The sequence below is a fragment of the Netta rufina genome, assembly GCF_964035555.1.
Source record: "Netta rufina genome assembly, chromosome: 1".
Classification (NCBI taxonomy): domain Eukaryota; kingdom Metazoa; phylum Chordata; class Aves; order Anseriformes; family Anatidae; genus Netta; species Netta rufina.
Genome location: NC_140123.1, coordinates 52,274,333 through 52,301,732, shown reverse-complemented (window position 1 = coordinate 52,301,732; position 27,400 = coordinate 52,274,333). Strand labels below are relative to the sequence as shown.

Below are 27,400 nucleotides of genomic sequence, written 5' to 3'. Positions count from 1 at the left end.
AGTAATATATTACTAGAAGTAATATAAGCAATAACAAATGCAATCTTTATATGATTTGTAGTAACTAACTGATACTTGACAATCAAGGTTTTTCATGGAATCAAGTTATCTTTTTTTTTTTTTAAAATGATTCCAGCTTGATCTTTTTTATTTTTTATTTTTTTTAATTATATATAGAGATTATTATTTTTTAATTGTGGTACTGAATTTAAAATAGCATGACTGGAGGGTCCTAGCATTTTTTGAAGCCATTGTCTGTAGCTACTGAATTTCTAATAGAAGATGCTTAATGAATTTGAACACCCTAAGATCTTTCTGTTCCCGATAAAATAAATCTGGTACTCAATCTTTCTGGTACTAAATACAGTAAATATTTACTTTATTGAGTAAATACCTGGAACTGTGTGTGTCAATAAAAACGTGGATTGCCTCCAGAAGGATCTTAAATATATTGTGGTTCATGTTCTGGTTTATCTGATATTCTTCTTACAACGTTCAGTGAGCACATATCACAGAATCACAGAACTGAAGGGGTTGGAAGTGACCTTGAAAGGTCATCAGGTCCAATCTTCACTGCAAACACTTCAAGTATTCCAGGAGAGCCTGACTGTTCATTTGACTCCTAGCATAGCAAACCACTTCATAAAAGTTAAGGCTGGGAAAATAAGAAATATTCTTGAAATTCCCAGGTGATTCCAACACCTACTCAGCTCTTCACCAGTCTTGCACGGTATGAGCCCTGTGTCTTCATGAATGAAACTACACCACCTGTATAATGAAGTGGTTTGGTAATACATTGTAAAGATAAAATCTGAAAAGACTTCTCAAAAGTAGTAACTAACCTGCCTTGTAAAGACATATATAAATACTTATTCAATACCAATATTGACATGAATATTGATATTGAAAGCCATGATTTGTTATATATGTAATGAACCTTGTCAAGTTTTTCTCTGTGAATGATTTTCCTTTTTTTTATTCTGTGCTTATTAGAGAAACAACTCAGAATCATTTTGGTTGGTTGGTTGGTTGGTTTTTGTTTTTTACAATGTATCAGTCAGCTGAATACTAAGCAGTTTAATACTCCCCTTCCTGAAATACTTTCACTACAAACCTAAGAACTAACTTCAATCTGCTAGGAAGTATTTGTATCTGCCTGTATTGTCTCTTGAAACAAAAACTAAATTAAAAATTGCATAGCTCAGCTTGTTTATGCCACATTAAGCCATAATGCTGAATGATGAGGCTTCATGTAAACTACATGCTTTCCCTTCAGCTCTGATTCTTCAACCAGGTGCTGGCTGGCTCTCTCAAGATAACAGCAAGGCTTTGCTGAGCAAAATGTGTGTCCTAAATATATTGTATAGTTTAAAATATAGATATATAAATATATAAAAATAGATTTCACATGCACATCACAGGAGTGAAAAGTAGTTTAATGCCAGTGCATAATACTATCATGATCTTCTACAATTTTCTACATTTACAGAGTGAAAAAGACTAGGCAAATGAGTTCTTTAGGCAACAAACAGCTCTCATAGATAACACGGGATTTTTGTTTATAAGACATCAAAGTAAAAGATTGTTTTCCAGACTATTTCTTGTGCCTGCAGAATGCATTGCTTATTGCACAGGCTGACAAGTAGAACAAATTATGATGATACCTGCGGCAAATGACTTGCTCTGTACTGCTGTCTACAGGCCACTGACTTGGAGGATTTCCCAGGGCTGAGAATAGAAGGAAATAACCTGTCTCAAATAGGAAACATTCAGTATGCTTAAAAATGATGTTTCGTTTTTCAATTCAAAAAGTCTGTTGACATCAACTTTCTTCTCAGTGACTGCATACCACTGAAATACTGCTACAGTTTCTTTTTCGTAGTGTTGTACTACTGTGGTACCTGCTTTGTTTTAGATGCCATAGCTTTGCACAGTGAGCATTGCATGTATTCTAAAAATATTTTTATGATAACTGATAAAGACAGTTTCCTTTGACTTTCTGTTTTGTAGTTGATGACAACCTGTTTTCGTGGTTACAGCACTTATAATAACTGTTCAATGTGTATTATTTGGTGTTAATAACATACAAGTTCACACAGTAGAGCTTACCAAAGCTGTAGAACTTGGACTGGCAAGAGGTAATATATTTCCATTTTATCAACACTTACAGAAATGTGATTATCTTTGAAATGATCTCTGCTGCTATACAGAATCCACAACCAGTAAATTAAAGTGGAGAAAGTACTGATCATCAAGCAGTAACACAGGAATGTATACACGGCACAGTCATCTTGCTTATTCCCTTAATACATCAACCTAGAGGAACTGCTCACTCAGTAATTTCCATAGTACTGGTGAGACCAGAGTTTCTAAGTGCCACTTAGATCTTAATGGTATCTACTCTAATTCCAGTTACGGTTCCAACTCTTTTTTTTTTTTTTTTTTTTTCCTTTTAAATGAGTTTGCTTCATACAAATTATTTAGCTAATGTTTTTATGATATTGACAGACTACATCTGACATTAATTAGTATTAAAAGAGATAGTAAGATACTTCTCAAATTTTTGTTGATATCTTCCATTCAAATGTGATATTTGCTTGCTGAGCCTCTACTCAGAAGAGACTGTCAATGAAGCTGTGTGATGGTTTTATGATATGTATCAGATTTCATAAGTTAGAGTCACTAATTTGATTTTCTCTTCTGGCTAGAGAGTTGATTTCCTGCTGTACTTAAATCTTTTAAAGTCTCTTTTCATATGAAAGTCCACACCTCTCTTTCCTTTCCCAAATATATTGTCCCAAGTATGTCAGTTTGGGAATATTTTATTCTAACTTTTATCACTCTGTTAGTTTTTTTTTATTCTCTAACTTTTATTTCTTTAAAGAAAAAACAAAAACAAAACAAAAAAAAAAAAACTCTAACTTTTATTCCTTTATTGTAGAATCATCATAGGATCATAGAATTGTTTGAGTTGGAAGATCACCTAGTCCAACCCCCCTTCAATGGTCAGGGACACCTTCCACTAGGCAAGGTTGCTAAAACCTCATCCATCCTGGTCTTAAACACTTCCAGGGATGGGGCATTCACAGCTTCCCTGGGAAAATTGTTCCAGTGCCTCACCACTCTCTGAATGAAGAATTTCCTCCTAACCTCTAATCTAAATCACCCCTCTTTTAGTTTAAAACCATTCCCCCTTGTCCCATCAATATCTGCCTCTGTAAAAAGCCACTTGCCATCCTTTTTATAAGCTCAAATATAAGTACTGAAAAGCTGCAATAAAGTTCCCCTGGAGCCTTCTCTTCTTCAGGCTGAACAGCCCCAGCTCTCTCAGCCTGTCTTCATTGGAGAGATGCTCTGGCCATCTGATTATCTTTGTGGCCCTCCTCTGGACCCATTCTAAAAGGTCCACATCCTTCTTGTGCATGTATCCCCCATACATGGATGCAGCACTCCAGGTGGGGTCTCACAAGGGCAGGGCAGAGGGGGACAATCACCTCCGTTGGCCTGCTGGCCACCCCTCTGTTGATGCAGCCCAGGATGCAGTTGGCCTTCTGGGCTGCAAGCATGGGCTGCATGGCCTTCTGGGCTGGCTCACAGCTTTTCATCCACCAGAACCCCCAAGTCCTTCTCTGCAGGGCAGCTTTCCATGAGTTCTTCATCCAGTTTGTATTCATGCCTAGGATTGCCCCAACCCAGGTTTAGCACCTTGCACTTGTCCTTGTTGAACCTCATTAAGTTCACAGGAGCCAACTTCTCAAGCTTGCCCACATCCCTTTGGATGGCATCCCCTCCTTCTGTTGTATCAACAGCTTGATGTCATCTGCAAACTTGCTGAGAGTGCACTCAATCCCACTGTCTACGTCATTGGTAAAGACAGTAAACAGCCCTGTTACCAAGACAGACCCCTGAGGGACACCACTTGTCACTGATCTCTGCCTGGACATTGCGCTGTTGACTGCAAATCTGTTGAGTGCAACCATCCAGCCAATTCCTTACCCATTGGTCCATTCACCAAATCCATGTATCTCCAATTTAGAGAGAAGGATATCGTGGCCACCAGTTTTTCCTGTTGCGATCTGTCCTTAGTGAAGCCATGTTGGATGTCACCAATCACCTCCTAATTTTCTGTGTGCCTCAGCACAGTTTCCAGGAGGATCTGCTCTATGAGAGCACAGAGAACACAGAGGTTAGACTGACAGGCCTGTAGTTGCTTGGGTCTTCCTTTTTAAAAATGGGGGTTATGCTTCCCCTCTTTCAGTCATTGGGAACTTCACCGGACTGCCATGACTTATCAGATATGATTGATAGGGGCTTAGTAACTTCATCCAATGGTTCCTTCGGGACCTGCAGATGTATCTCATCTGGTCCCATGGACATGTGTATGGAACCTTCAGGTTCCATAAATGGTCTCAAACTTGATCTTCTACACTGGGCAGTTCATCATTCTCACAGTCCCTGCCTTTGCCTTCTGGGAACTGGGCCATGTGGCTGGAACTTTTGTTGGTGAAGTCTGAGGCAAAATAGACATTGGGTACCTCAGGCTCCTCCATATGCCCACCAGGGCTTTGTCCCGTGGTACTCTACCAAGCAGACCCATGGTACTATACCAAGCAGACCAGAATGAAGAGGCAAAAGTCTGCTCTCCCACAGTCCAGGTTAGTGAGCTTGCAGTGCTCACTCCTTACTGTTCTCTGAATACAAACTGCACCATTTCATGATCACTGCAGCCAAGGCTGACGTTGAGTTTCACATTCCCCACCATCCCCTCCTTGTTGATGAGAATGAGGTCCATCATAGCACCTCTCCTCATTGGCCGCTCTATTACTTGGAGAAGGAATTTAACATCAACACATTCCAGGAACCTCCTATGCCCTGCTGTGTTGTCCCTTCAACAAATACCAGGGTGCTTGAAGTCCCCCATGAGAACCAGGGCTTGCAAATGTGAGGCTGCTTCTATCTGTCTGTAGAGGGCCTCATCTGCTTGATCTTAATCAGATGGCCCGTAACATTCTCCTACTATAATGTGTCCTGAAAGCTCCTGGTGGGTCTCTGCGCTCCCTTGCAGGGGATGTTGCATACTTGTTCTGTTTGAGTTTTGCTCATTCATGCAGGTCTCCTGCCCCCTTTGCTTGCCTTCCTACTCATAGGGATACATCAGTCTTGAGCTTGGAGGAAGTAATGTTTGAATACTGACCAGCTCTCTTGGACCCCCCCCTTTCTTCTAGGATCATAACCCATGGGATTCTTCCAAGTAGGTCCCTGAAGAGGCCCAAGTTTGAACTCCAGGAGTCCAGGGCTGCAATCCTACTTTTTGCTCTGCTTCTTCCTTTACAAGATCCTGAACCCCACCATTTCCTGGGCACTGCAGCCAAGGTTGCCTCCGACCTTCACATCTCCAACCAGACCTTCTTTGTTAGTACAAGGTCCAGCAGCACACATCTCCTTGTTGGCTTCTCCACCACCTGTGCCAAAACGTGGTCGTCAATGCACTGCAGGAACCTCCTGGACTATTTGTGTCTAGCTGTGTGATCTGCCCAGAAGATAACAGAATGGTTAGAGTCCCCCATTAGAACAAAGGCTTGTGATTGTGAGGCTACTTCCAGCTGTACGTAGAAGGCTTCATCTACATCCTCTTCCTTATCAAGTGGCCTGTAGCAAACACCCACAACAGCCATGGCAGCCTGACTGTTAATCCTTACCTGTAAACTCTCAGCTTGCTTTTCATCCATCCTTAGGCAGACCTGGATGTATTCCAGTTGCTCTCTCACATAAAGAGCAACTCAACCACCTTGCCTTCCTGGCCTGTCTTTCCTAAGAAGATTGTAGTCCTCCATGACAGCATTCCAGTCATATGAGATATCCCACCACGTCTCTGTAATTGCAATAAGATCATAGCCTTGTGACCGCATGCAAATCTCCAGTTCTTCCTGTTTATTTCCCATGATGTGTTCATTGGTATACAAGTAATGAAAACAATGAATAATGCAGTTTGTACTGCAAGTAGCTGATGCTTGCATGCATCTCTGCAAAGTACAATTGTTGTTCCACATGAGAAGAAGTGGATGTGGTTCTTCAATCATAAAAAAGAAAAACTTTTTAAACAAATCCAGATTCCATTAGGCAGGTCACTTTCAAGCTGAATTCCTAACCTCATTTCCAGTTAATTGTACACTAACTGGCATGGTTGCCATTGCAAAGCAAATGATTCTCTAAATGTAAAGGCCAACAGCAAAAGTAATCCACAATACTGCTCCCTAAAACTATTGTCTACTAAAAGTGTCCTGAGACAATGTCCAGAGTACGCACCATTGTACATCAGGGCCTTGAAGCCCTCTTGAACTCTATAGTCTGTCCTATTATATATTGATATGTATATTCCATTTCTTTTCTAAACTGAGATTGGGTATTAAGGGCATCAGAAGCTCCTTTTCACTTTCAAAATTGCCATTATTTTCATGTGGTACAAAACCCCTTTTAGTTTTATTATCTATGGCCACAGTTATGGGGAGCCTGAAATAAAGTATTAAAAAATAAATGAATAAATACATTTTTATCAGAGTCAAGGAGCATAAATGATAAATTATAAATAAGAAAAATAAAATTACATGGTTTTTCAGACAGTAAAGTAGAACAGATTTTCTAAAGTAAGCATCAAAAAAACCTGTGCCCTGACCATATTCTATATTGCCATAGAAAAAATCCAAAAATCTCAAAACCCTCCTTCCTTCACTTAATATTGTACTTAAGAAGATAGAACAACACTTCTCTTTTGCTGAGAAACCCTAGCACAAGCAGTTTTTACCAGTTATAGCAGGAAGCAATTTAGGTGCAAAATAGGCTTCTGTAGAGAGAATCTGCACCATAATTAATAATTGTTTAGTGTCGCTGTCCACCTAATACTGCTGGAAAAGTCTGTCTTGTTTTCTGTGCCACTGTTTTCCGCACTAAATGGATAAGAATTGATAGTACCTCCCTGTTGCATCAATGTGCATGTTTTCTCACTGTGCACTGTTTTATAAGCAAAAGGAGGAGAAAAAATAATAAAAATACAAATGTAAGTTGTGTTGGTTTTTTTTTGTTTTGTTTTCAATTAGCTTTACACAAATTTAGACCTTAGCCATAGTTCCAGAAAGCTCTGTAAAATGTACATTATTTTCTTTTGTTAGTCACATTTAGGAAAATCAAAAGCTTTTCATTTAAGTACAAATAGTATTTTAAATCATTTGTGCTAAATGACTGGAACTCCGATTAGCCTTTAATAATGTTGGTAAACTTCCTAGTGAAAAACAAAATAAAGCAGGAAAAAAAGATTATTGAGCTTTTATTACTGGGGGGAAAAACAAACAAACAAACAAACAAAAAACCACTATGCGGTTAATGACCATCAATGACCATCCCAACATTGGGAGATGCATGTTCTCATCTTCATGCCCTCATAATCACTTTTTCCTTCTCTGTCTTCATTCTGTACACCATATAGGTCTGAGATTACACATAGTTTATAACACATAGGACATGCAATCATCTCAGAATGTTCACATAAATTTTAGTGTTTTGAATTTCAGGAAGAGAAAGGTTACCTTTGTGAACAACAAAAAGAACAAATAACTTCATTATAATCTCAGAACTGTTGAGAGAAACTTTTCACTCAAGAGATTTGAAAACATCAGCAATCCTGAACTTTTGATATTTATTTTTGAGGTTGAAATGTATCATAAAAGGAGGAGGATGTAACTCAGAAAAGAATTTCCCATCTCATCCCTAGCTATTTCCTACTCTGCGGAAATTATGTCAATATTTTATGAATAATGGTAATACTCAAAATATTTAACATAACTTCAGCTAATAGTTAAATTAATACTATGTGATAAGCCAAATTGATTTGGCCATCTTTAGATGTGCCAAAACAAACAAACAAACAAACAAACAAAACAGGAACAGCTTACAACAAATACAGAATAGGTTTCTCTGTCAAGTATGAATATCTTCATATGATGACACATAATTCTGCTATCATGCCTTGCCATAGATGGAATTTGTCCAAGGGTTTGTAGCATGACAGTAGTATTGTATTAATTACAGAAGTACAATGAAAGAAGAAGCAAACACATAAAAAATTAAAGGGAGAGCCAACAAATCACTGGAAAAAAAAAATGTAATGAAGATATCAAGCTGTTCTCTACCTGCAGGAGTGTGATAATTTTAGAAGGAAAAAAAAAAAGTGGAAAAGGCAGAAAAAAAAATCTATGCATTTGTAATATGTAAAACAAAACAAAACTTGTGCAACAGTCTTTCCCATTGAAAAAGAAACAAAAATAATAAATAAGCAGTTTAGGTGCAAACAGATGAAATCAAATCTAGCACAAGTGAATGTTGTATGACTGTTGCACAAAGTGCACTCAAATTTTACTTCCCAATTACCTCAATGGGATACCTGTTACAGAACGGTGCAAAGTGCAGGCTAAAATATAGCAACAAAAAATTTTTGAGTAGAGGAAATAAACAACGTTTTGAAAGTGTGTTTCAAGAGCTTGTTCCTGTTTCTGAAGAGTATATCAAACTAAGGCCCTAAGTATCTGAATGTTAAATGCTGTACACTTCAGAATTCACTTGTTCCATGAGAAAGAACTGCATTTCAGTCATGAATAAAGTCATCAGAACATATAATTCATTAAATTTATACAGCAGTTTGAACTGTTCTAAGAGGCAGAGGGATTTTAACTGTTAGGCAATTATCATAATGCTAAAGAAGGAACAAACATGTTATCAGTGATCAAAGGGAAGTGCAACTGCAAGTACCACATCTTGCATATAAATAATTTAAAAAAACAGTTATTTGTATGTATAGTTGAGAATTCAGGCAATGTGTTCCATCACCACTTCCAATATGTACTTGGCTTTCACAAAAACATATATTAATTTGCCTGTGTTGTGTCCTATTAATAAAGCCTTTTTTTTAAAAAAAAAAAAAAAAAAAAAAAGCTGCAAAGTGTAGTTAGTATGAAAAATCACTGTCAAAATAAAATCCTACCTTACTATTTTTGTGATATTTTTGAGACAGGTAAATAGACAAATGATGGCATGGTCAAACACAGTGCTTACAACACAGTAATAATGACCACTAGTAAAGGAAAAATAGTTGCCACATTTCATGTCTTTTAAAGTAATGGCACCTATTCATTCACTTAAAGGCTATAGACATCATTTTTAGCCAAAGCCTATGCTTGGTGTGCACACGTAGTCAGAAGAAAGTAAGAAATGTTAAGATGCATAAGGAAAGAAATAGACAAAATTACTTAAGGAGGCCAAACTAACTACATTTCTGCCTCTAAATTTTTTGAGTCATCCCTAGGGAGTCTCTGACAATAGGTAAAAATGGAACGTGGTATTAGATTTAATAGCCCATAGGTCCAATCATAGAATCATAGAATCATTAAGGTTGGAAAAGACCTCCAAGATCATCTGGTCCATCACCCTACCACCAATATCACCCATTAAAACATGTCCCTAAGCACCACGTCCAACCTTTCCTTAAATACCCCCAAGGATGGTGACTCCACCACCTCCCTGGGCAACCTATTCTAATGCCTAACCACTCTTTCTGAGAAGAAATGTCTCCTCATTTCCAAACTGAACCTCCCCTGCTGTAACTTGAGGCTGTTCCCTCTAATTCTATTACTAGTTACCTGTGAGAAGAGGCTGACCCCCAGCTCCCCACAACTTCTTTTCAGGTAGCTGGAGAGAGCAATAAGGTCTCCCCTGAGCCTCCTCTTCTCCAGACTAAACAACCCCAGTTCCCTCAGCCGCTCCTCACGGGACTTGTGCTCCAGGCCCTTTGTGGCACTATATGGTGTTGTTGCAGCCAAAGTGCAGGACCCAGCACTTAGCCATTTTGAACCTCATCTGATTGTCCTCTGCCCATTGATCCAACCTGTCCAGGTCCCTCTGCAGGGCCTTCCTACCCTCTGGCACCTTGACACTTCCCCCAAACTCAGTGTCATCTGCAAACTTACTGAGGGTGCCCTCAATTCCCTCATCCATATCATCAATAAAGATATTAAAGAGGATGAGCCACAACACTGACCGTCACCTGGGGGACACCACTTGTGACCAGTTGTTTGGTAAGGGCCCCACTGTTTTCCAAAGCTGAGCCAATAAGTGATGTTTTGCGCCTCTGTGAGAGCATATTTAAGACAGGGAAAAAAAACGCTGCGCCACACAGCAGCCGGGAGAGTGAGAGGAGTGAGGAACAGCCTTGCAGGCACCAAGGTCAGTAAAGAAGGAGGGGGAGAGGTGCTCCAGGCGCCAGAGCAGAAGTCCCCTGTGGCCTGTGGTGAGGACCATGGTGAAGCAGGATGTCCCCCTGCAGCCCATGGAGTACCACGGTGGAGCAGGGTTCCACGCTGCAGCCCGTGGAGGAGACCATGGTGGAGCAGGTGGCCCTGCACCGACGGAGGCTGCCGCCTGTGGAAGACCCCTGCCGGAGCAGATTCTGGGCCAGACTTGTAGCCTGTGGAGAGGAGCCCACGCAGGAGCAGGTGACCTGGCAGGAGCTGCTGCCCGTGGGGGACACAGGTTGGAGCAGTTTTCTCCTGAGGGATGGACCCCATGGTACGGACCCATATCTGGAGCAGTTCTGGAAGAGCTGCTGCCTATGGGAAGCCCATGCTGGATCAGTTCATCAAGGACTGCATCCCGTGGGTGGGACCCCACAGCACAGGGGACGAGAGTGACCGAGAAGGAGCGGCAGAGAGGAAGTGCTGTAGACTGACCATAACCTCCATTCCCCCGTTCCCCTGCGCCGCTCGGGGGGAGGAGGTGGAAGAGGGTGGATGAGGGGGGGGAAGGAGCTTTTGGTTTCTTTCCTTTGTTTCTCACTTCTCTAGCTTGTTAGTAATAAGCAATAAATCTTACTATCTTCCTATGCCGAGTCTGTTTTGCCTGTTACAATAATTACTGCGTGATTTTCTCATCCTTATCTCAACCTTTGAGCCCTTTTCACATATTTTTTCCCCATTCCTCTTTGAAGAGGGGGAGTGAGAGAGCAGCTGTGGTGGAGCTTGGCTGCCCACTCAAGTGGAACCACAACACCAGTCACCAGCTGGATTTAACTCCATTCACCACCACTCTCAGGGCCTGCCCAGCCAGCCAGTTTTTAACCCAGCAGAGAGTGTACCTGTCCAAGACATGGGCTGCCAGCTTCTCCAGGAGAATACTGTGGGAGGTCATGTCAAAGGCCTTGCTGAAGTCTAGGTAGACTACATAACAGCCCTTCCCTCATCAACCAGGCAGGTCACCTGGTCATAGAAGGGGATGAGGACTGCTCAGGCATGGGTCTTTCATGAACCCATGCTGACTGGGACTGATTTCCTACCTGTCTTGTACATGCTGTGTGATTGCACTCAAGATAATTTGTTTCATAACCTTCCCTGGCACCAAGGTCAGGCTATCAGGCCAGATCCTCCTTATGAGACTTCTTATAGATGGGCATCACATTAGCAAGTCTCCAGTCATCTGGAACCTTCTCCAGTTGATTTTGATGCTATGATTACTGGCTTTGGACTGCCTTCTGCTGATGACACGCACAAATATATGTACTCTTACAAATCTGCACTGTACAACTTTTCCGTTTGTCATAGTTAGTCAAGGATTTTGCCAAAATTTAGGCTTCATTTACTGCCGCATGATCTTGAAAATTCTTTAATCTGATACTATTTATTTCACAAACCCATTCAGCTTTTATAGTTACTCATTTGAATGCTGGGTTTAGTCTCCCTTTGGCTTTTAGAATTTCTATCAATAACAAAAATACTATATTATTCTCATTTTGGAATAAATTTTGCTAGTTATGATCAGATAGTTTTTCCATTAGTGACATTTTTCAGCCCTTCATGGAAAAAATAAGTATTAATCCATGTATATCAGCTAGTGATACAGGGGTTCTGCAACGTAAGACGTGATCCCTTCCAGATAAGTTCAAGCACATCTTTTGCTACACCCAGAAATAGGAAACTATTAATCCTAACCAAAGTGTTTAAATTTCCAGTATAGTCAATAGAGAGGAAGGTGCCTCTGGAAATCTCTACAGGGAAATTGTCTGCCTCATATTGTCAGATATACACAGTGGTATTTTCTACTATGGCAGGATTTTCTAAAATTAGCAAGTGTTTATTTCACCTGTTAATATGAGCTCCAAGGAATGGCTATTATTTTCAAAAAAGTATCTCTCTGAGATTATCTTTTAAAAGAAGAAATACATTGAAATGACCAAGATCCAATTGCCTGTAATCACAGCACCAAAATATCATACTTACTTCATAACCTTAGTATTTGTACTTGCAGGCAAGATAAATGTTTTTAAATTATTGGGGAAGAAAGAAAAATAATTACCATTATTATCGCTGCCATATGCAACTGACTTTGCTTATCATGATTGCCTATTAAATAAGAGTGATAGCTACTGATTTCAGTACATAAGAGAATATGCACTGAACCCATTGTTGGCCTACCGTGAAGATAAATGAATGAGGAAGAGCCCATCATTTAAAAAGCTCTCCAAAACACCAGACTGTACAAGTAAGGATTTTTACAAAAGAAGGTGACTTTGTCAAACCCTTTTCATCACTGACTGGTTCACCTGAATTCATGCTAGCTCCTCTAATTGTACTTCACTGCTGGGAGTACGAACCTGTGGAGTCCAGAGCACAGATTATAGCAGTCAGGGTCCAATGGAATCAAAAGTGTTATTGATTTTTGGTAAATCCACTATTTACAGAAAAAGAAGGAGGTTTACTGTGAGCCTCTCACAAAGGAGAAATGACATATGGGCCACTGTGGCATATACTGAAAAGGTCTCTGCCATAAAGTCTGTGAACAGTTGTAACTTAACCCTAGCACAGTAGCCCAGAAAACAAACCTTACTGGGAAGAGTTCTCCTTTAAGCAACAAATTTAAGCAATGAGTTAAAAATTTGTAATTAATAGAACCTAGAAAACAGAGACTATGTTTAAGCACCAAACATTTACATATTTTGAAGTAGATTCTTGGCTAGGGATTTTTACATGCTTGTATATCTGCCCAGTAAGAAAAGAGGAAATACTAGGAGACCCTTATTCTTTTCTGCAGGCAGGTCAAAATAGTATTTTATCTATTTTCTCATGTACACATTAAAGATGACCAGGAAGCAAATTTTAATGTATCTGTTCTTCTTTTGCTACTTGATAATATTTAGCCATTTGACAATAAATTTGTATAGTCTGATTTTCTGAGAGCTTGCTAGGTCCTCCTTGAATGAGCCCTCCCTTTACATCTCCAAATATTAACTTCACTCCTACTCTCCTGCTCAGATCCTTGAAAGTACAAAGAAAAATGTAGTGCAATTGGTGAGAAAAGGGATCATGTGCTTTGATGACAAAGAGAAAGGAACATTTCAGAAGACAATGTATTTCTTCTACCTCTTCATAGCAGAGATAGTTACTTTTTCTGTTCTAGAAGAGCAAAATATAATCAGGATGTATTTCTGAATCTGAGTTTAATTATGTACTCTAAATACCAGACTGTTCATCCTCTTCAAACTAGTCTTTCTATAATTTACCTATTTACCTTTTTTTTTTTTTTTTTTAAAAATGATTAGAAAAGACTACATAATCATAAAATCAGAATTGTGTCAGGAGCTCCCGAAACGTTTGGACATATCTTTTTGAGTTCCTGACTCTCTGAACTGTACCTAAGGTCTCAATCATTTCACAAAAATTAAAAACCAAACAAATAAAAATGTATCCTAAGTACATGCACTTCAGACCAACTCAGACACCTACAAAAGCAAAAGGCTTCATTTTCCAGCAGACATTAGGTTGTTTTATGGTTTGATAATTCTGTGGTGCAACATACCCTTTGAAAAAGCAGAATGTAGTAGTAGAATAAGAAGACACAGTGTACCTACTAACTATTTATTAGAATTAGAAAAGGACACATTTCTAGTTTGTGTTTTCCAACTGGCATCCTCTTGGAAAGGGCTCAGAAATATGACACAAGGTGAAATCCTTCAGATCAGGCACTTAACTGCAGATGTTTATAATGTAGATGCCAACATGTGGGCAATACACCCAAACTCATTTTATATAGTCTGAGGCTAAAGACCTACTTTTCTTATTCTGAAGCACACACTCAGATTTGGCCAAATGAACAGCTCTCTAAGCTTCATGGACTAGACCTGCATATGAGGGAAGCTTAAACACCTCAATGTGTGTGTTTGATTACAGAAATAAATCCTATCCCAGCTGCAAATAAATGTTTTATGTTATCACTGATTACATAACATTTCAGTGCATTTCACCATATTTATTGTGTGAAGTACCAGAAATAAAACCTCTGATTCTTTTCTGGATACTGATATTCACCAAATGTTAGAGGCTTTTCATTTCTGAAGGTCTTGGCACCATGACAGGCTATACAAGCAGAAGAAAATCAGACTACACTTACACTGAAACACACAGCTCTAACTGTGATTGGAAGGAAGGGCCATATCCTCCAATGGCATCATGAGACAGAGAGCAATGCTGCTTTGATATCTTGTATGGTGTTTAAAGGCTGATGTGAAAGGTCATATAAACCTGAATTACCACTCATTTCCATTTCCTAACGCAGAGATCAAATTGCCACATTTCATGCTCCATGTAAAACACAAATAACAAAAATGGACTTATTAGAAAGCAAGGCTACAGCAACATGGAATTTATATAGAAATATATATAGTTTCCTACACAAATAGAAGGTTACACATCATGTTGCCAGTCTTAAAACTAAATTAAAGTATATAAACCTTTATAGATTACAGGAATTATTAATTATGAAAAGTAGGACAAATATGATTTTTTTCTACAAAACTACCTGCTAAAGTTTTTGTATTGCATAATACTACTCAGATAGAGTGCTGGAATTAAGTAGATAGAACTAGGACTTATACACAAGAGGTGACACCACAATCCATTAAGCTCCCCTTATTTAACCTCTCCTTCATAAGCTTAATATGTGATTCATCCTTTTCATATCACAAAGGACAAAAAGGTGATCTTTTGTATTTGAATCTCTAATTTACCCTCCCCGTCCTCCTTTTCCAAGCAGTAAAAGCTAGAGAAGAAAGCTTTTTCTGCAGTTTCTTCAGCCCTTTTATCTGAGGAAAAACAGTTATATATTGGGTCTCTAAGGTATTTGATGGTCTCTTTATCCACTGCCCCATTTCCATACTCAGAGCTACAAGAAAGGAAATTATGATATAGAAAGATAATATATTTGCAAGTTAGTAGGACTTGCAGTATGTAGGTTATAAGTTCTTCTTTCCAAGACCCTCACCAGTCTTCTGAGACAAGGACAAATAAGCTCTGAAAATGAAATGCCTTATAATGGAATTGTTCTATTCCATTTGTTTAGATCCTCACCTAAGGAGGAAACAACACAAATCCTAGCCTCTAGAGGAAAACAATACAATAAACTCTACAGTGCAGGTTTAATATCAAAGGACAACATTCCTGACAGATAAAAGACTTACCCAGTAAGATTTGCAACATATTTCTTTGTAGAGTAATTTTTAGTTCTTAATTAAGTCATAGCATCTATTCGGACGCAAAATTATATTTATTTTCTTACCATGGTAGTCACAATTTTAATAAGAAGTAGAGACAAAAGCATGCTGAAGCTGGAGGGCTAAATACAGTGTTTTATTTTAGGAGGAAGGAAAAATGACTGCCTTTGAGCTTGAATCGGGATTCCACTTATCCCAGAGAACAACCCTACTGATGGAAAAGATTCTATTTATTTTTTTATTTACTATTTCACCAATTCTGTCCTTTTGTTGTTAGTTATTTTTTTACCAATAGAGAAATAAGAACCCAGAGAGCTCACCATGAAGTTATCGGTAATGTTAGAATGGCTTGCTTATTTCAACTCAAGAAACCATTTTGGAAACTGTACTTAAAAGCAGCTGTCAAGAAGATGGAAAAACAAAATTAAAGGAGCAGTCTTTAAATGGAACTCAATGCACTAGGCAAGGAAGAGCTGATTAATATCTCTTCTCATGATTAGAAAATGAGGTAGAGAAGGGGAATGGAGAAGGTAAGGTTGCCAAGCTTGCATGCCCTCCCTGAACAGTCTCTTTTCACCAGTGCAGATAAGAGGTTGCTGGACTAGATGGGACCATGACAAGAAATGCTAGTAAAGTAGTTCTTATCATTCAGGCTTCAGATCATGGTGGAAAATTTTATTTTCTAACTGAAATACAGAATTGTCAGCAAACTTACTGGTGCTTTCAACAGGGTCAGGTTTTCATCCTGTAGTTATGGCTATCCATGATACAGATGATAACAGTATAACAAAACATACATGTAATCTTAAATGTATTACAGTTCTACAGTTGTGCAGGATCATATTGGAACTGACTGCTTTATAAGCCTTAAATTTAGTAACTCACAAATATTCAATGAACACCAACTTGCTTAGCAAGCATGCTATTCAAACTTTCTAGTGTTTCTATCTGATTAATAAACAATAAACCTTGCAGCTAGACTGATTAAGAAAAAATCTCAATTTAGTATAGATGGATGAGGGAAATTATGTTTTATTGTTTTTAAATGTTAACCCAGTTAATATCCCTAAATTATTCTGTTTGTTCTTCTGTACAATTAATGAAATGCTATACTGGTACTCACAGGTACAGGTGGCCCAGCTAACAAATTCTTACTTCTACACTTCTCTACCATATGCAAATTTTTTGACTACATCATTTCCAATAACTGAAGTGAGAGGGAGCAGATTTTTTTTTTTTTTCCTGGTGTTGACATACATTGAGCAATGACTTGAATTAACAATTACCCTTTAATGTACAGTAAATTCATACTTTCACTAGAGTTGCCTTTAATATTATATTATATTTATAGGTAAAAGAAGCTTACCTGAATTATATGTTTCAGCTTGTCAATAATTTGATTTATTACAGGATCTGTTCCTTTCACCTTTACTTCTGGATTCCCAAATTGAGCTTTGATTCCACTGCCAACCACGCGAAGAGTATAGCTATTTCAACACACAAATACACACACAAAGATGATTTAGTAAGTTATTCTGCTCTCAGAGAGTCATCTCCTAGTTCATATTAACTCAATTCTCATGGCACCAACATTGCATTTTAATGAGATGCATTAATTTTGTGCACATATTTTTAATAGAAAAGAAATATAGCAGAATATAATTACTTCATTCCACAAAGTTGTGTTATTTATTGTTGCTTTAATTTTACTGCAAACTTTAACAAGAAAAGAGTTGTTTACATTTTGAAGGAAGAAACATTTATCTCTGCATATTTTTTGTGTATGAACTGTCCTTCATTTTGGTTTTGTTAAATACAAGTGAAACCGTGATTATCTAAAAGCATGACATATCAGGTTAAAAACAAAACAAAACAAAACAAATAAATAAAACCATCCAGAGACTACACACATGGTAGGTTCAGAACTACATCTGAAGTTTTCTAGTGTTTTTGCGAATGCACATGTAACTACAATATTTATTACAGGACAATAGACAAGTTATGCATATATTATTTGACATTACATAACTGATACAAGTACAGAGAAGGACAAAATTTACTTCATAGACAGATATGTGCAAAAGAAGCAATGGAAGCCAGATATATTCTCATTCAAGAAAGAATTTACATAGTAAGTAAAGCATTGGTTCTAACACGCCAATATATCAAAACTCAAAATATAGACACTAAAATTAACCACTTTGCAGAATTCTGTGGCTTATGAAGATGCAATTCTACATTCAACTTCCTATTTTTTAGGTAATAGTCAAGTTATGCAAGAAAAAATGAATTGCTACATTATCACAAATACCCATTATGCAAATACCCTCCATATGTTATGTTTTGTCTGCATACTCTGCAAGAGGATAGCTCTATATATCTCTGTCTCAAAACTATTTTCCCAGCTGCTAAGCTGTAAGAAAAAGAAAGGAAAGACCACTATGAGGAATGGAGTACAGAAATGCCTAATTCCTGCCTACCATTACTACATATGAGCAACACAGTATATTTGAATTCAGCAGAAGCTGAGTTTTATGAAAAACATTGCAAGACCTCTAAGCTTAACAGGAAACCTTCCATATATGAAGCAACCATAGGAAGATTAGTCTGCTGCCTGAGTTTGCAGAAAGCTATGAAGTATAACTCTGAGGGGCAAGGACTGTTTGCCTTTTGGCCGTCATATATGGAAAATGCCCAAGGAGAGCACTTTAATTTTTCATTTATTTATTTGTTTATTTGTTTATTTATTATTATGGTGAAATTGAGAAAAGGAATTACCAAAAGGATGAAGGGGGCTATGAGCTGAGTTATCATTAGTGGGAATTAGCACACAGAAAAGAATATGGAAAGAAAATGAGAGGAAAACTAAAAGGGCAAGAACAAAGAAAGAAAAAAAGGAGGATGTGAAGAGGAAAAAAAAATAATAACACTTGCAAAGTATAAACATGTTTTCCCCACTTAACTGTATTTAAGAGAATGCTAAATACTGAATGCTGGTCATTAAGGCCAGGTTACCACATAGCAACATTTTTTTGTCATTGATCTTTGCTTAAATATCACCTTAAGTGAGACTGAGGATATTTCTAAGGAGGCATACAATGGTCCAGATACCATTCCTAAAGTGACATTGGCCTTGTTCATGGATATAAATTTACTCTGTCATACAAAATGACTTGTTTTCCATAGGAATCAGAGAGTAATTCGCCTTCATACAAATACATTGCTGCATGTTATATTGAGGGCAAATGTTCTATTTCTTTTGCACTCATTTTAGTATGTAAATATACCAAATTTAAATTCAATTATGTATCAAGATATTGCATCAATGATTACCTGGAATTAGTCACAAGTTAAATATCCCAGCTTTTTTCACTCTTCATTAGAGCAAATACATTGTCAGCTGTATTTAGCTAAAGTAAATACTAAAGTAATATGCCCATTACTAAAGCCCTTACTGAGTCTGTCACTAATTCACGAGCCATACTATAACTTGGAATAGATGTTAATACTGCACAATTAAGATAGCAAGGCTTAATGAGCATAATATAGTTCACTTGAACATGGTAGTTGAAATTAGATTTAAAAAAAAAAAAAAAAATTCTTCATAGCAGTGTTGAATACACTGATTATATGAATGGCTTGTATTCTCCACAGTGAAGTATTTTGGTTTATTTGAGAAAGTATTGATTTGAGAAAAATTTGATTTGAGAAAATATTTAACACTGCAATTTGAGTAGAGTCAACAAATTTTCTGGTAGTTCCTAAGAAAATAGAAGAGGAGAGGAGAGGAGAGGAGAGGAGAGGAGAGGAGAGGAGAGGAGAGGAGAGGAGAGGAGAGGAGAGGAGAGGAGAGGAGAGGAGAGGAGAGGAGAGGAGAGGAGAGGAGAGGAGAGGAGAGGAGAGGAGAGGAGAGGAGAGGAGAGGAGAGGAGAGGAGAGGAGAGGAGAGGAGAGGAGAACCTTCTTCAATGCTTTACTTTGGAAATCCATCTTTCTTAGTCATTTGTGTACATCAAAATAGATAATTCAAAATGGATTTACAAAGCTCACCTCCCTTCTTCCCTCCCCTCCTTTCTTCCTTTTCCAGATGAATAGTGCAATACAGTGCTAGGACAAGTGCTTTAACTAAGTACAGGAATCTTTCTTCATACTATAACACTATAAGAAATTCTTAAAAGGTTATGTATATCCATCCTTTACAGTGCTCTCATTTTCTGTATTGCAGCATGCAAAACCTATATTCCTCTTACTTTCTGTCCCTCTTACTTTCTGTCACTGAGTTTTTCAATTAACACCTTTTATGAAATGCTGTAAAACCAAATTATTGTACATTTGCCTATGAAATGCAGAACTATGTGAAAAAGAATACCTTTTTTTTTTTTTTAATTCAATTGATAATACTCATTTCTCTAGCCATGCAGAAAGAAATAAGCCATTGATTTGGCTACAATTTTATTAATTTAGCTCAGCTGGGAATTATCTGGCAATGACTCGTTCAAAGCTGGCTATCATTCTATTTTCATTTATTTTCACAATGAAATCTGCACCTTTGCACAACTGGTCTTTACTGTAGGACTAACTCTCTTCCTCCATTTGAGGGCAAGGGACACTGTCTTGAGAATGAAACAGATACTAGGAGCGTCAGTCATGTTCCATAAGCTTTTCAGAACTTTCATCCTCTTACGTTCTTCTTCAGTACCAATGTATTTACTTGGGCTCAAAACTTACCTGTAGAAAGTGTTAGTTACTTCTCTCCCACTCCTTGTCATTATGTTATAGTTGTTTTTCCATATTCTCTCAAAGACAAGATTTATATCTGCTCCCTAGGCAGAGAAGTCTAGTTTTGTTGTTGTTGTTGTTTTGTTTTGTTTTGTTTTTTCTACATGATTAATTCTCCTCTCTTATGTAAGAATAAAATAAAATAAAATAAAATAAAATAAAATAAAATAAAATAAAATAAAATAAAATAAAATAAAATAAAATAAAATAAAATAAAATAAACACTCTTTTTCAAATTTATACATTTTCAATGTTCTAAACCTTGTGTGGTCCAATGGCTCTTCACTGTTTTGGGTTGGAAGCTTTAAGTCATCCTAGAAAGAGGCTCTAATTCCACTTGAATATTTTCTCAGTTCTGATGGCTAAGCCAATTCCTATACAATGTTCAGATGTTCATACCCACTGCACTGCTCATGGTAAATCTCATTCAACCTTTACTTCTTTTGTTGTCTTTTGTAAGAAATGCATCTCTGTACAGAAAGCGGATATACAGTATGGATGGGCATGCTCTAGTCTGGGAATATCCCTGTCCTTCATTCTTTTGCCTGCCCTTGCAGCTTTGTAAAGAAATTGACTTTGGTAAGCATTTTATTCTTTTACAGCATACAACATGATCCTTAAAAACACTGAGAAGATCAAGAGGCCTCGGAGCAGCAATGCTGAGACCCTCTATTAAGTGTCAACGTTTGAACTTGAGAACTGTTCAGTCACACATAACATAACATAGTTATATCAGGCTACTTTTCCTTTCTGTTGGGAAGGAAATCCATTCAGTCACTTGCCTGTCAAAGATCCTACTCACATTAGTTACCTAAGCTGTGCCCTTGCTGACTGATCTGAGGTAGGGTTTGCTCTTCCAGTTGAGAGTGGGGAAGGGATAAAAGCTGAAGCAGAGATGGCAAGTGAATTGATGCAGCAACAAGCAGCACACTAATACTTGGTAATACCACAATTTTAAGTGTGTTAGCATTGAAAAAGTAGATCTTTAGGTACTAGAAGTAACAGGCTCTGTATTGTTTGGTGTTACTTGCTCTGGACTGTTTAGCACCATTCTTTCTATGTTCTTTATATCTCTTGGCCTTTCTCTGACCCGTGGCTGGTGTGATCCATTCCATCTCTGAGAGAAGTGATTTTGTGATTCCAAACCACCTACAGGCTCCTCCTCTACAACTATATTCCTAAGCAGAGTAGAGCACCTCCACAAACAAAACCTTCATAAATGCATTGTCTGCCACCAAAATAGCTCAAAACTTGCTCTGTGACAACTGACACATTTTAGCCCACCCTTCTGACATTTTTGTCCATTGCAGGCCCCATCAGACTGCAAATAACACACAAGGTTACAGGCATAGTAAACACAAAGAAAGCTTTATGTCCACGATTGATACAATCACTACTCATTTCAAATGCTTCTGATTTATCTTCAGGTCAAAAAAAAACTTGTTTGAATGGAACAAAAATAATACAATATCATTTTTGAAGTTGGAAACAAGAATGGTTTCCTCCAAATTTGACAATACTGTCTTTGTGTACCAGTTCACAGAATAAATGTTAAACTGAGTTTTTCACAATGCATTGCTAAATGATGGAGGTCTCAGTATAGAATACATTGGAGTAAATGAACTCATGTGATTGCATTTTTTCCTGATACTGGAAATCCTAACCCATATTAAATCTACCTTCCCTGCAAAGTGATCTGACTTTGAGCAATTCATATAAAAACCCATACTTTAACCTTGATTCTTTTGTAATTATTGGCTCCAATAATAAGAAGGCAGGTTGACCCCCGTTTTCTTCTTCAGATTGATAATAAGGCATTGGCAAAGCCTAGTGAAGCATTGTTTCATTGATTCTTACCATGAAAGTAAATTTATGAATGTCAGCCTCTTGTTTAATATATACTTTTTTGCTGATTGAAATGATATTTTTTGCATAAAAATTATAACCTTACTTATATATTGCTGTTTTATTTTCCACATATCATTGTGTTTAATTAACAAATGTCTATAAATATAACATCTTCAAACACTCTAATGTGGACTAAAAGATCTGTTCGAACTAAATGAACTATTGGGAATCTAAGCCTGGTACAAAAAACTTCATCTCTGTAGACTTTCATTTGCATGCAAAACATGTTTCCATTTACTTGGCTGAAAAATATATAAATCTCAAACTCTTGGTTTGAAAGCCTTCACTCATTATAAAGTTTTAATACAGCATTAATCACTTTCTGTTTTCTTTACTCCAAATGTGCAAATAATGGAAAAAAAAAAAAAAAACAAACAAAAACAAAACAACAAAAAAAAAAAAACATTTTAAGGATTCCCACAGACGTAGACCAACTTGAGTAAGTGTCGGTCAAATTTGAATCCTGGGGAAAAAAAAAAAAAAAGACAAATTTCTTGCTAGAAATAATAGACCCACCATCTGTGCTCATTTCTGTACAAGCATGGTAATGTATCATAGCACTTTAATAGGCAGACTTGGTCCCCAAATACTATTCATTTTCATCAACACAAGAAAAAAAAAATAAAAAGCACCAATATATTTGTATTCTATAAGCGTTTTTAAATGATGAATAACAACTTGCCCATTCTCTAAGTTCAATATTCATATAAATATGCTATTGCTCTTTATTGTATCTATGAATACAGTTTTTGATTTTTACATTTGATTGTATCAATATCTCTATTAAAAGAGAAGGTCACACTCTGTTGGCTATCACTTGGTTTTTGTAATTAGAAAAGCTAATAGAAATTATATAGATAGGAATTCTGTTCAAAATCAGCCAAAATTGTGGACAAAGTGCTTAGAAGATCTGTACCTCTATATTACTTCAACATAAATAATCTATATTATATTGTGATAACAACGAACACTGATACATTATATTTATTGTCAAAAACTAACTGACCATGATTTTCCATTCCTTTGCACTAGCTTTATGGAGTTATATCAGCATAGAATCACAAAATCACAGAATCATAAGAATAGATGCATCAGAGTATGAGATTGATGCTAAAATGGGTCTGAGCCATAAAGTTTTGATCTAGATACAAACTTCCCCAGAATTCAACAGGTAGTGCTGGCAGCATTTTCCTTCCTACATGTTGCCTGGGGAACAACCCAGAGCTGGACAACTGGACCTTCTAGGAACAGGTGCTACCAAGCTCTTTAACTCTTTCAAGACCCTAACCTAAGTTTGAAGAGTCAAGAGCTTTGATAGGTGGTAAGGATCCTGAACTCCAAGACATCTCCAATCATTCTGGAATTCTGGACTCTTTATCCCAAACTGTAAACTTTTTTTGTTTGGTTTGGTTGGATATGCTTTCCAGTTAAAACCCAAAGTTAAACACTTAAGTGAGAAGCATGGCTTTCTAGTGTGTTTGTAGAGGCACAACATCATGTCTTCAGACTCACAGCAGTATGGCATGGCCCTGCCACTTCACAACACAAGTAAAATGAGTGCACATGCTCCATAGACTTAACAATGAATCCAAGAGATATGCATGCAGTATTCATCCATTAGAGATGGAAAGCAGATATATAAGTAAAGGGAAAGTAGGAGGGGAATATGGTTAGGATAGACTTGTTTCTAATAGACTGGCTTCTAAACAGGTATATATATATATTTAAATAAATAAATAAATAAATAAATAAAATAATAACCAATTGTTAAATAGAAATGTTTTTCCTTGTTCAGCATAAGAACTGAGATGTAGTGAAGTAAATGTGCATAGTTCCAAGAAAAAGATGGCATAGTCATGAGAAAGCCCAGATGAGATCTCAGGCTTAGTTTGACACTTTCTAATAATTGCACCAGTAGGACCCTCTCAACTGTGGGAAAGCTGCATCTTTAAAGTATAGGAAGATTTCAAACTGCTAAATAATTTCAAAATGTTGACAAAAGTTCATATTGTTAGAACAGAATAATAAGAATTGTGTAGACAAAGATGCTTATATAACTATGAAGATCATTCATAAGTCAAGTATTTAAAGAAACTTATTTTGACTTGTACTTGAAGATAAAGTGCAGTATTACCTGAAGAAAATTACATATAGTTGTATATATAGAAAGTATGTGTATATGTAAACATTTTAAACATCAAGATTCCTCCCCCCCCCCCCACCCTTAATGTCTCATTCTGCTGATTGTCTGTAGGTTTGACAGGATTCAAGCCCATGAGACAAACCCCAAGAACTTCTACTAGAGAGAGGGAGGGAGGGAGGGAGGGAGAGAGGAAGGGAGAGAAATTTTTTTCAAGCAGCTCCAAAAGCCAGGAACTGTTGTATCTGAAATCCAGAGGTCTTGCAATGTGTTTTCATAGCTGTGTAGAGTCTGAATTAGGGTCTAGTATTCATGATATTCTTTGTCTAATTGTTCTATATCTGTGTCCTTCATATTCCTGAGGATCCCAGCCTCAACAGGAGAAAGAGTGCTCCACAGTTGTCAGGAAATGCTTTTAATAAGCAAACATTATTTGCTGAGTTGCCATCAACAGCAGATTTTCAGGCAAACTGCACACCACCAAACACCATGGTTTCTTATTTCTTATTTTCTTTTTAGTGCAAATAATCCTTTTAAACAAAAGCAAATGAACTCAGAGCCACCACAGATGAAGTTTCTCTTGATCACATATTAGACTGCAGGAGAACTTGGGAAGTCTCTATCCATATTTTTAGTAAAAGATGCTTCTGCATGTTTTCATATTCCTGGGAATCTGCAGTGAAAAATGTAGGCACAATTCAAGCTAGTAACTTCCTCCACTTACTAGCAAAAAAAATCAACATCTATAACAGTTTGTAATAATAACATTTATTTCTTATGTATGTAAGCTTGAAACACTGCACAGACAAGCAGGTGAGAACTGCATTCTTCCTTATGATGCTAAAGAAAAGTGAATGACAGAGTGATTAATCCTGCCTTTAATGTTTTCAGGTTGACTGGGTATGTGCAAGCACATCCAGCAAAAGATGAACAGAGGATACTGAGTGGGATTCAAACTTGCTGTTTGGAAGAAGTGACATTGAGCTTCTTTTAGAATGTGGACCATGTCCCACAAGTGACATTAAAGTAACAAAATGTGCATTAGCTCAACAGATTATGTTTTCTGGAACAACCCTAAGACAGCCAAGCCTCTCCTGAAAGATCTGGTGATGTTCTACACTTCAGCAAGTTCAGCTGTTCCACGTAACCTAATGTCTGTCCACCAGATGCTATCATCACCTTCTACCACCACCTTCTTGGGCTTGTTAGTGTTTGGCCCTACTGAGTTACTCAGGAATCTCTACCTTAAGTTGCTCAGTTACAGGATCATGATATTGAGAAAATTTCTCTAGTCTTAAAGGGTATAATCAAAGGGTTGCATTGCCTTACCTCTGATATGTCGGTGTGTATCGGATAGGGATACTGCTACTAATTTGGCATAAATGAAGCAATGTTTATTTTCATCAGCTGACAATTTAAGTAAGAACAAAAATGCTAGGGAAATTGTTTGAAACTGGGTGCCTACTTTCTGTGGGTTCCTCTGAAAGCTCCAGTCAGACAATATTATATACAGGAGACCAAATAATATAATTTAAAAAACAATTGATTTGCTGTATTTACCCTTTTAGTAAAAACCTTTAATTCACCTCCTTTAACTGACACTGATACAGTAATCAAGATACACTTTTCTGCAATATGTGCCTCTTTCACAAACTGTGTTTTCTTGTTTTCATGTTCTAGTGTGGAAAAGTAGGTATTGAATGCTAAAGGACTTGTTTCATTCAGCTTCTCACTTCAGTTGAATACTAAATTACTTCACAGCTTAGGCTGCTGGCATTCAAAATTACAAGCAAGCACCTGTATTTATATAGTTTATATAGTCTCACTGTGGTTTAGGAAAGTATGAACACAGTGTGTCTACCTCTTTTTTTTTTTATTTTTTTTCTTTTCCATTTAATTTCAAATTGGTAAATATATATATATATTAAAATAACTCCTTCCTAGCTTCCTTGCTTTATGATTGCTGATAACAGCTGTTTTACACCTGCTATTGCTAACATCTTCATAACTGCTGTACACTTCAAGATTACAGGTAACTTTCAATTGAGAAATCAACCATTACCTGAATACTAGTCAAAAATTAAACATGTACAGGAAAAAAAAAAAAAAAAAAAAGTATAAGAGCGTTTGGTAGTCCAAATTTTAATTAATAAAGCTCAACAAATCAAAGAATCACTTAAATCATTAAAAACACTTGGAGCTTGGACAGGGGTGTTGGCTGGCTTTGCTTAGCATATAGAGAGTTTTGTAAAAGCAAATACTATTGCAAAGGAAGCATCAGAAAACCCATCAAAATATTTTATACCTAGTTATCAGAGACAGCAATTGTACTATTTCTGGGACAGATACCATTTTTCCTACACATTTCAAATACTTCTAAATTGACCAAATTTATTTTTAATGAAAATGAAATGGCTTTGAATTTTTGAATGAGAAATTACTTTTAGGTCTGTAATGTGGTATATGTTTGGGAATAAAGTAAATAAATAAATAAATAAATGTGATTGTATACTCTATTGTTAAATTTAGAGATTGCATAATTTGTGCTTTAGAAAACAAATCCTGTAACCTTTTAGGTTAAAACACGTCTTATAAAGTATTTACATTTATTTTTTCATCATTGAATAGAACTGCCTGTTAAAAGAAAAAATAGCAAGTCAGCCTTTGAGTTTCCTCCACTTGAAAAGTGACATTTGACTTCAGAATACTCCACCTTAAATAGATAATTCATAAAAACCTTCCTTGTTTGGAACTAAATCGATGTCATTGAGACAAATCACATAAAGTAACACTTGCAGAGTTTTTCAGAATATTTGAAAGAAACTCCAAGTGTAACCTACTGCATATTTAGAACTAGCACAGTTCTGAGCAGCTGCCACAGCTGTAACCGTTTTGAAATAAACCAAATTTGTCAGGATCTTCATTAACTCATTGCAGTAATCTATTTCAACCTAAACTTGTATAAAGTGTTTTAAGGACACGATCTTTTCCTTC

At 37.0% G+C, this 27,400-nt stretch overlaps 1 protein-coding gene across 1 annotated transcript in view; it reads right to left on the bottom strand.

The window, feature by feature from the left end:
* The window catches only part of GPC5 (glypican 5), a gene marked incomplete at both ends in the record, with an annotated part of 756,320 nt that overhangs the window by 495,975 nt on the left and 232,945 nt on the right, over positions 1 to 27,400 (bottom strand). The window contains one exon of the mRNA XM_084285812.1: positions 16,947 to 17,067. Coding sequence (XP_084141938.1) covers positions 16,947 to 17,067 — 121 coding nt within the window. The remainder of the gene's footprint in view (positions 1 to 16,946; positions 17,068 to 27,400) is intronic.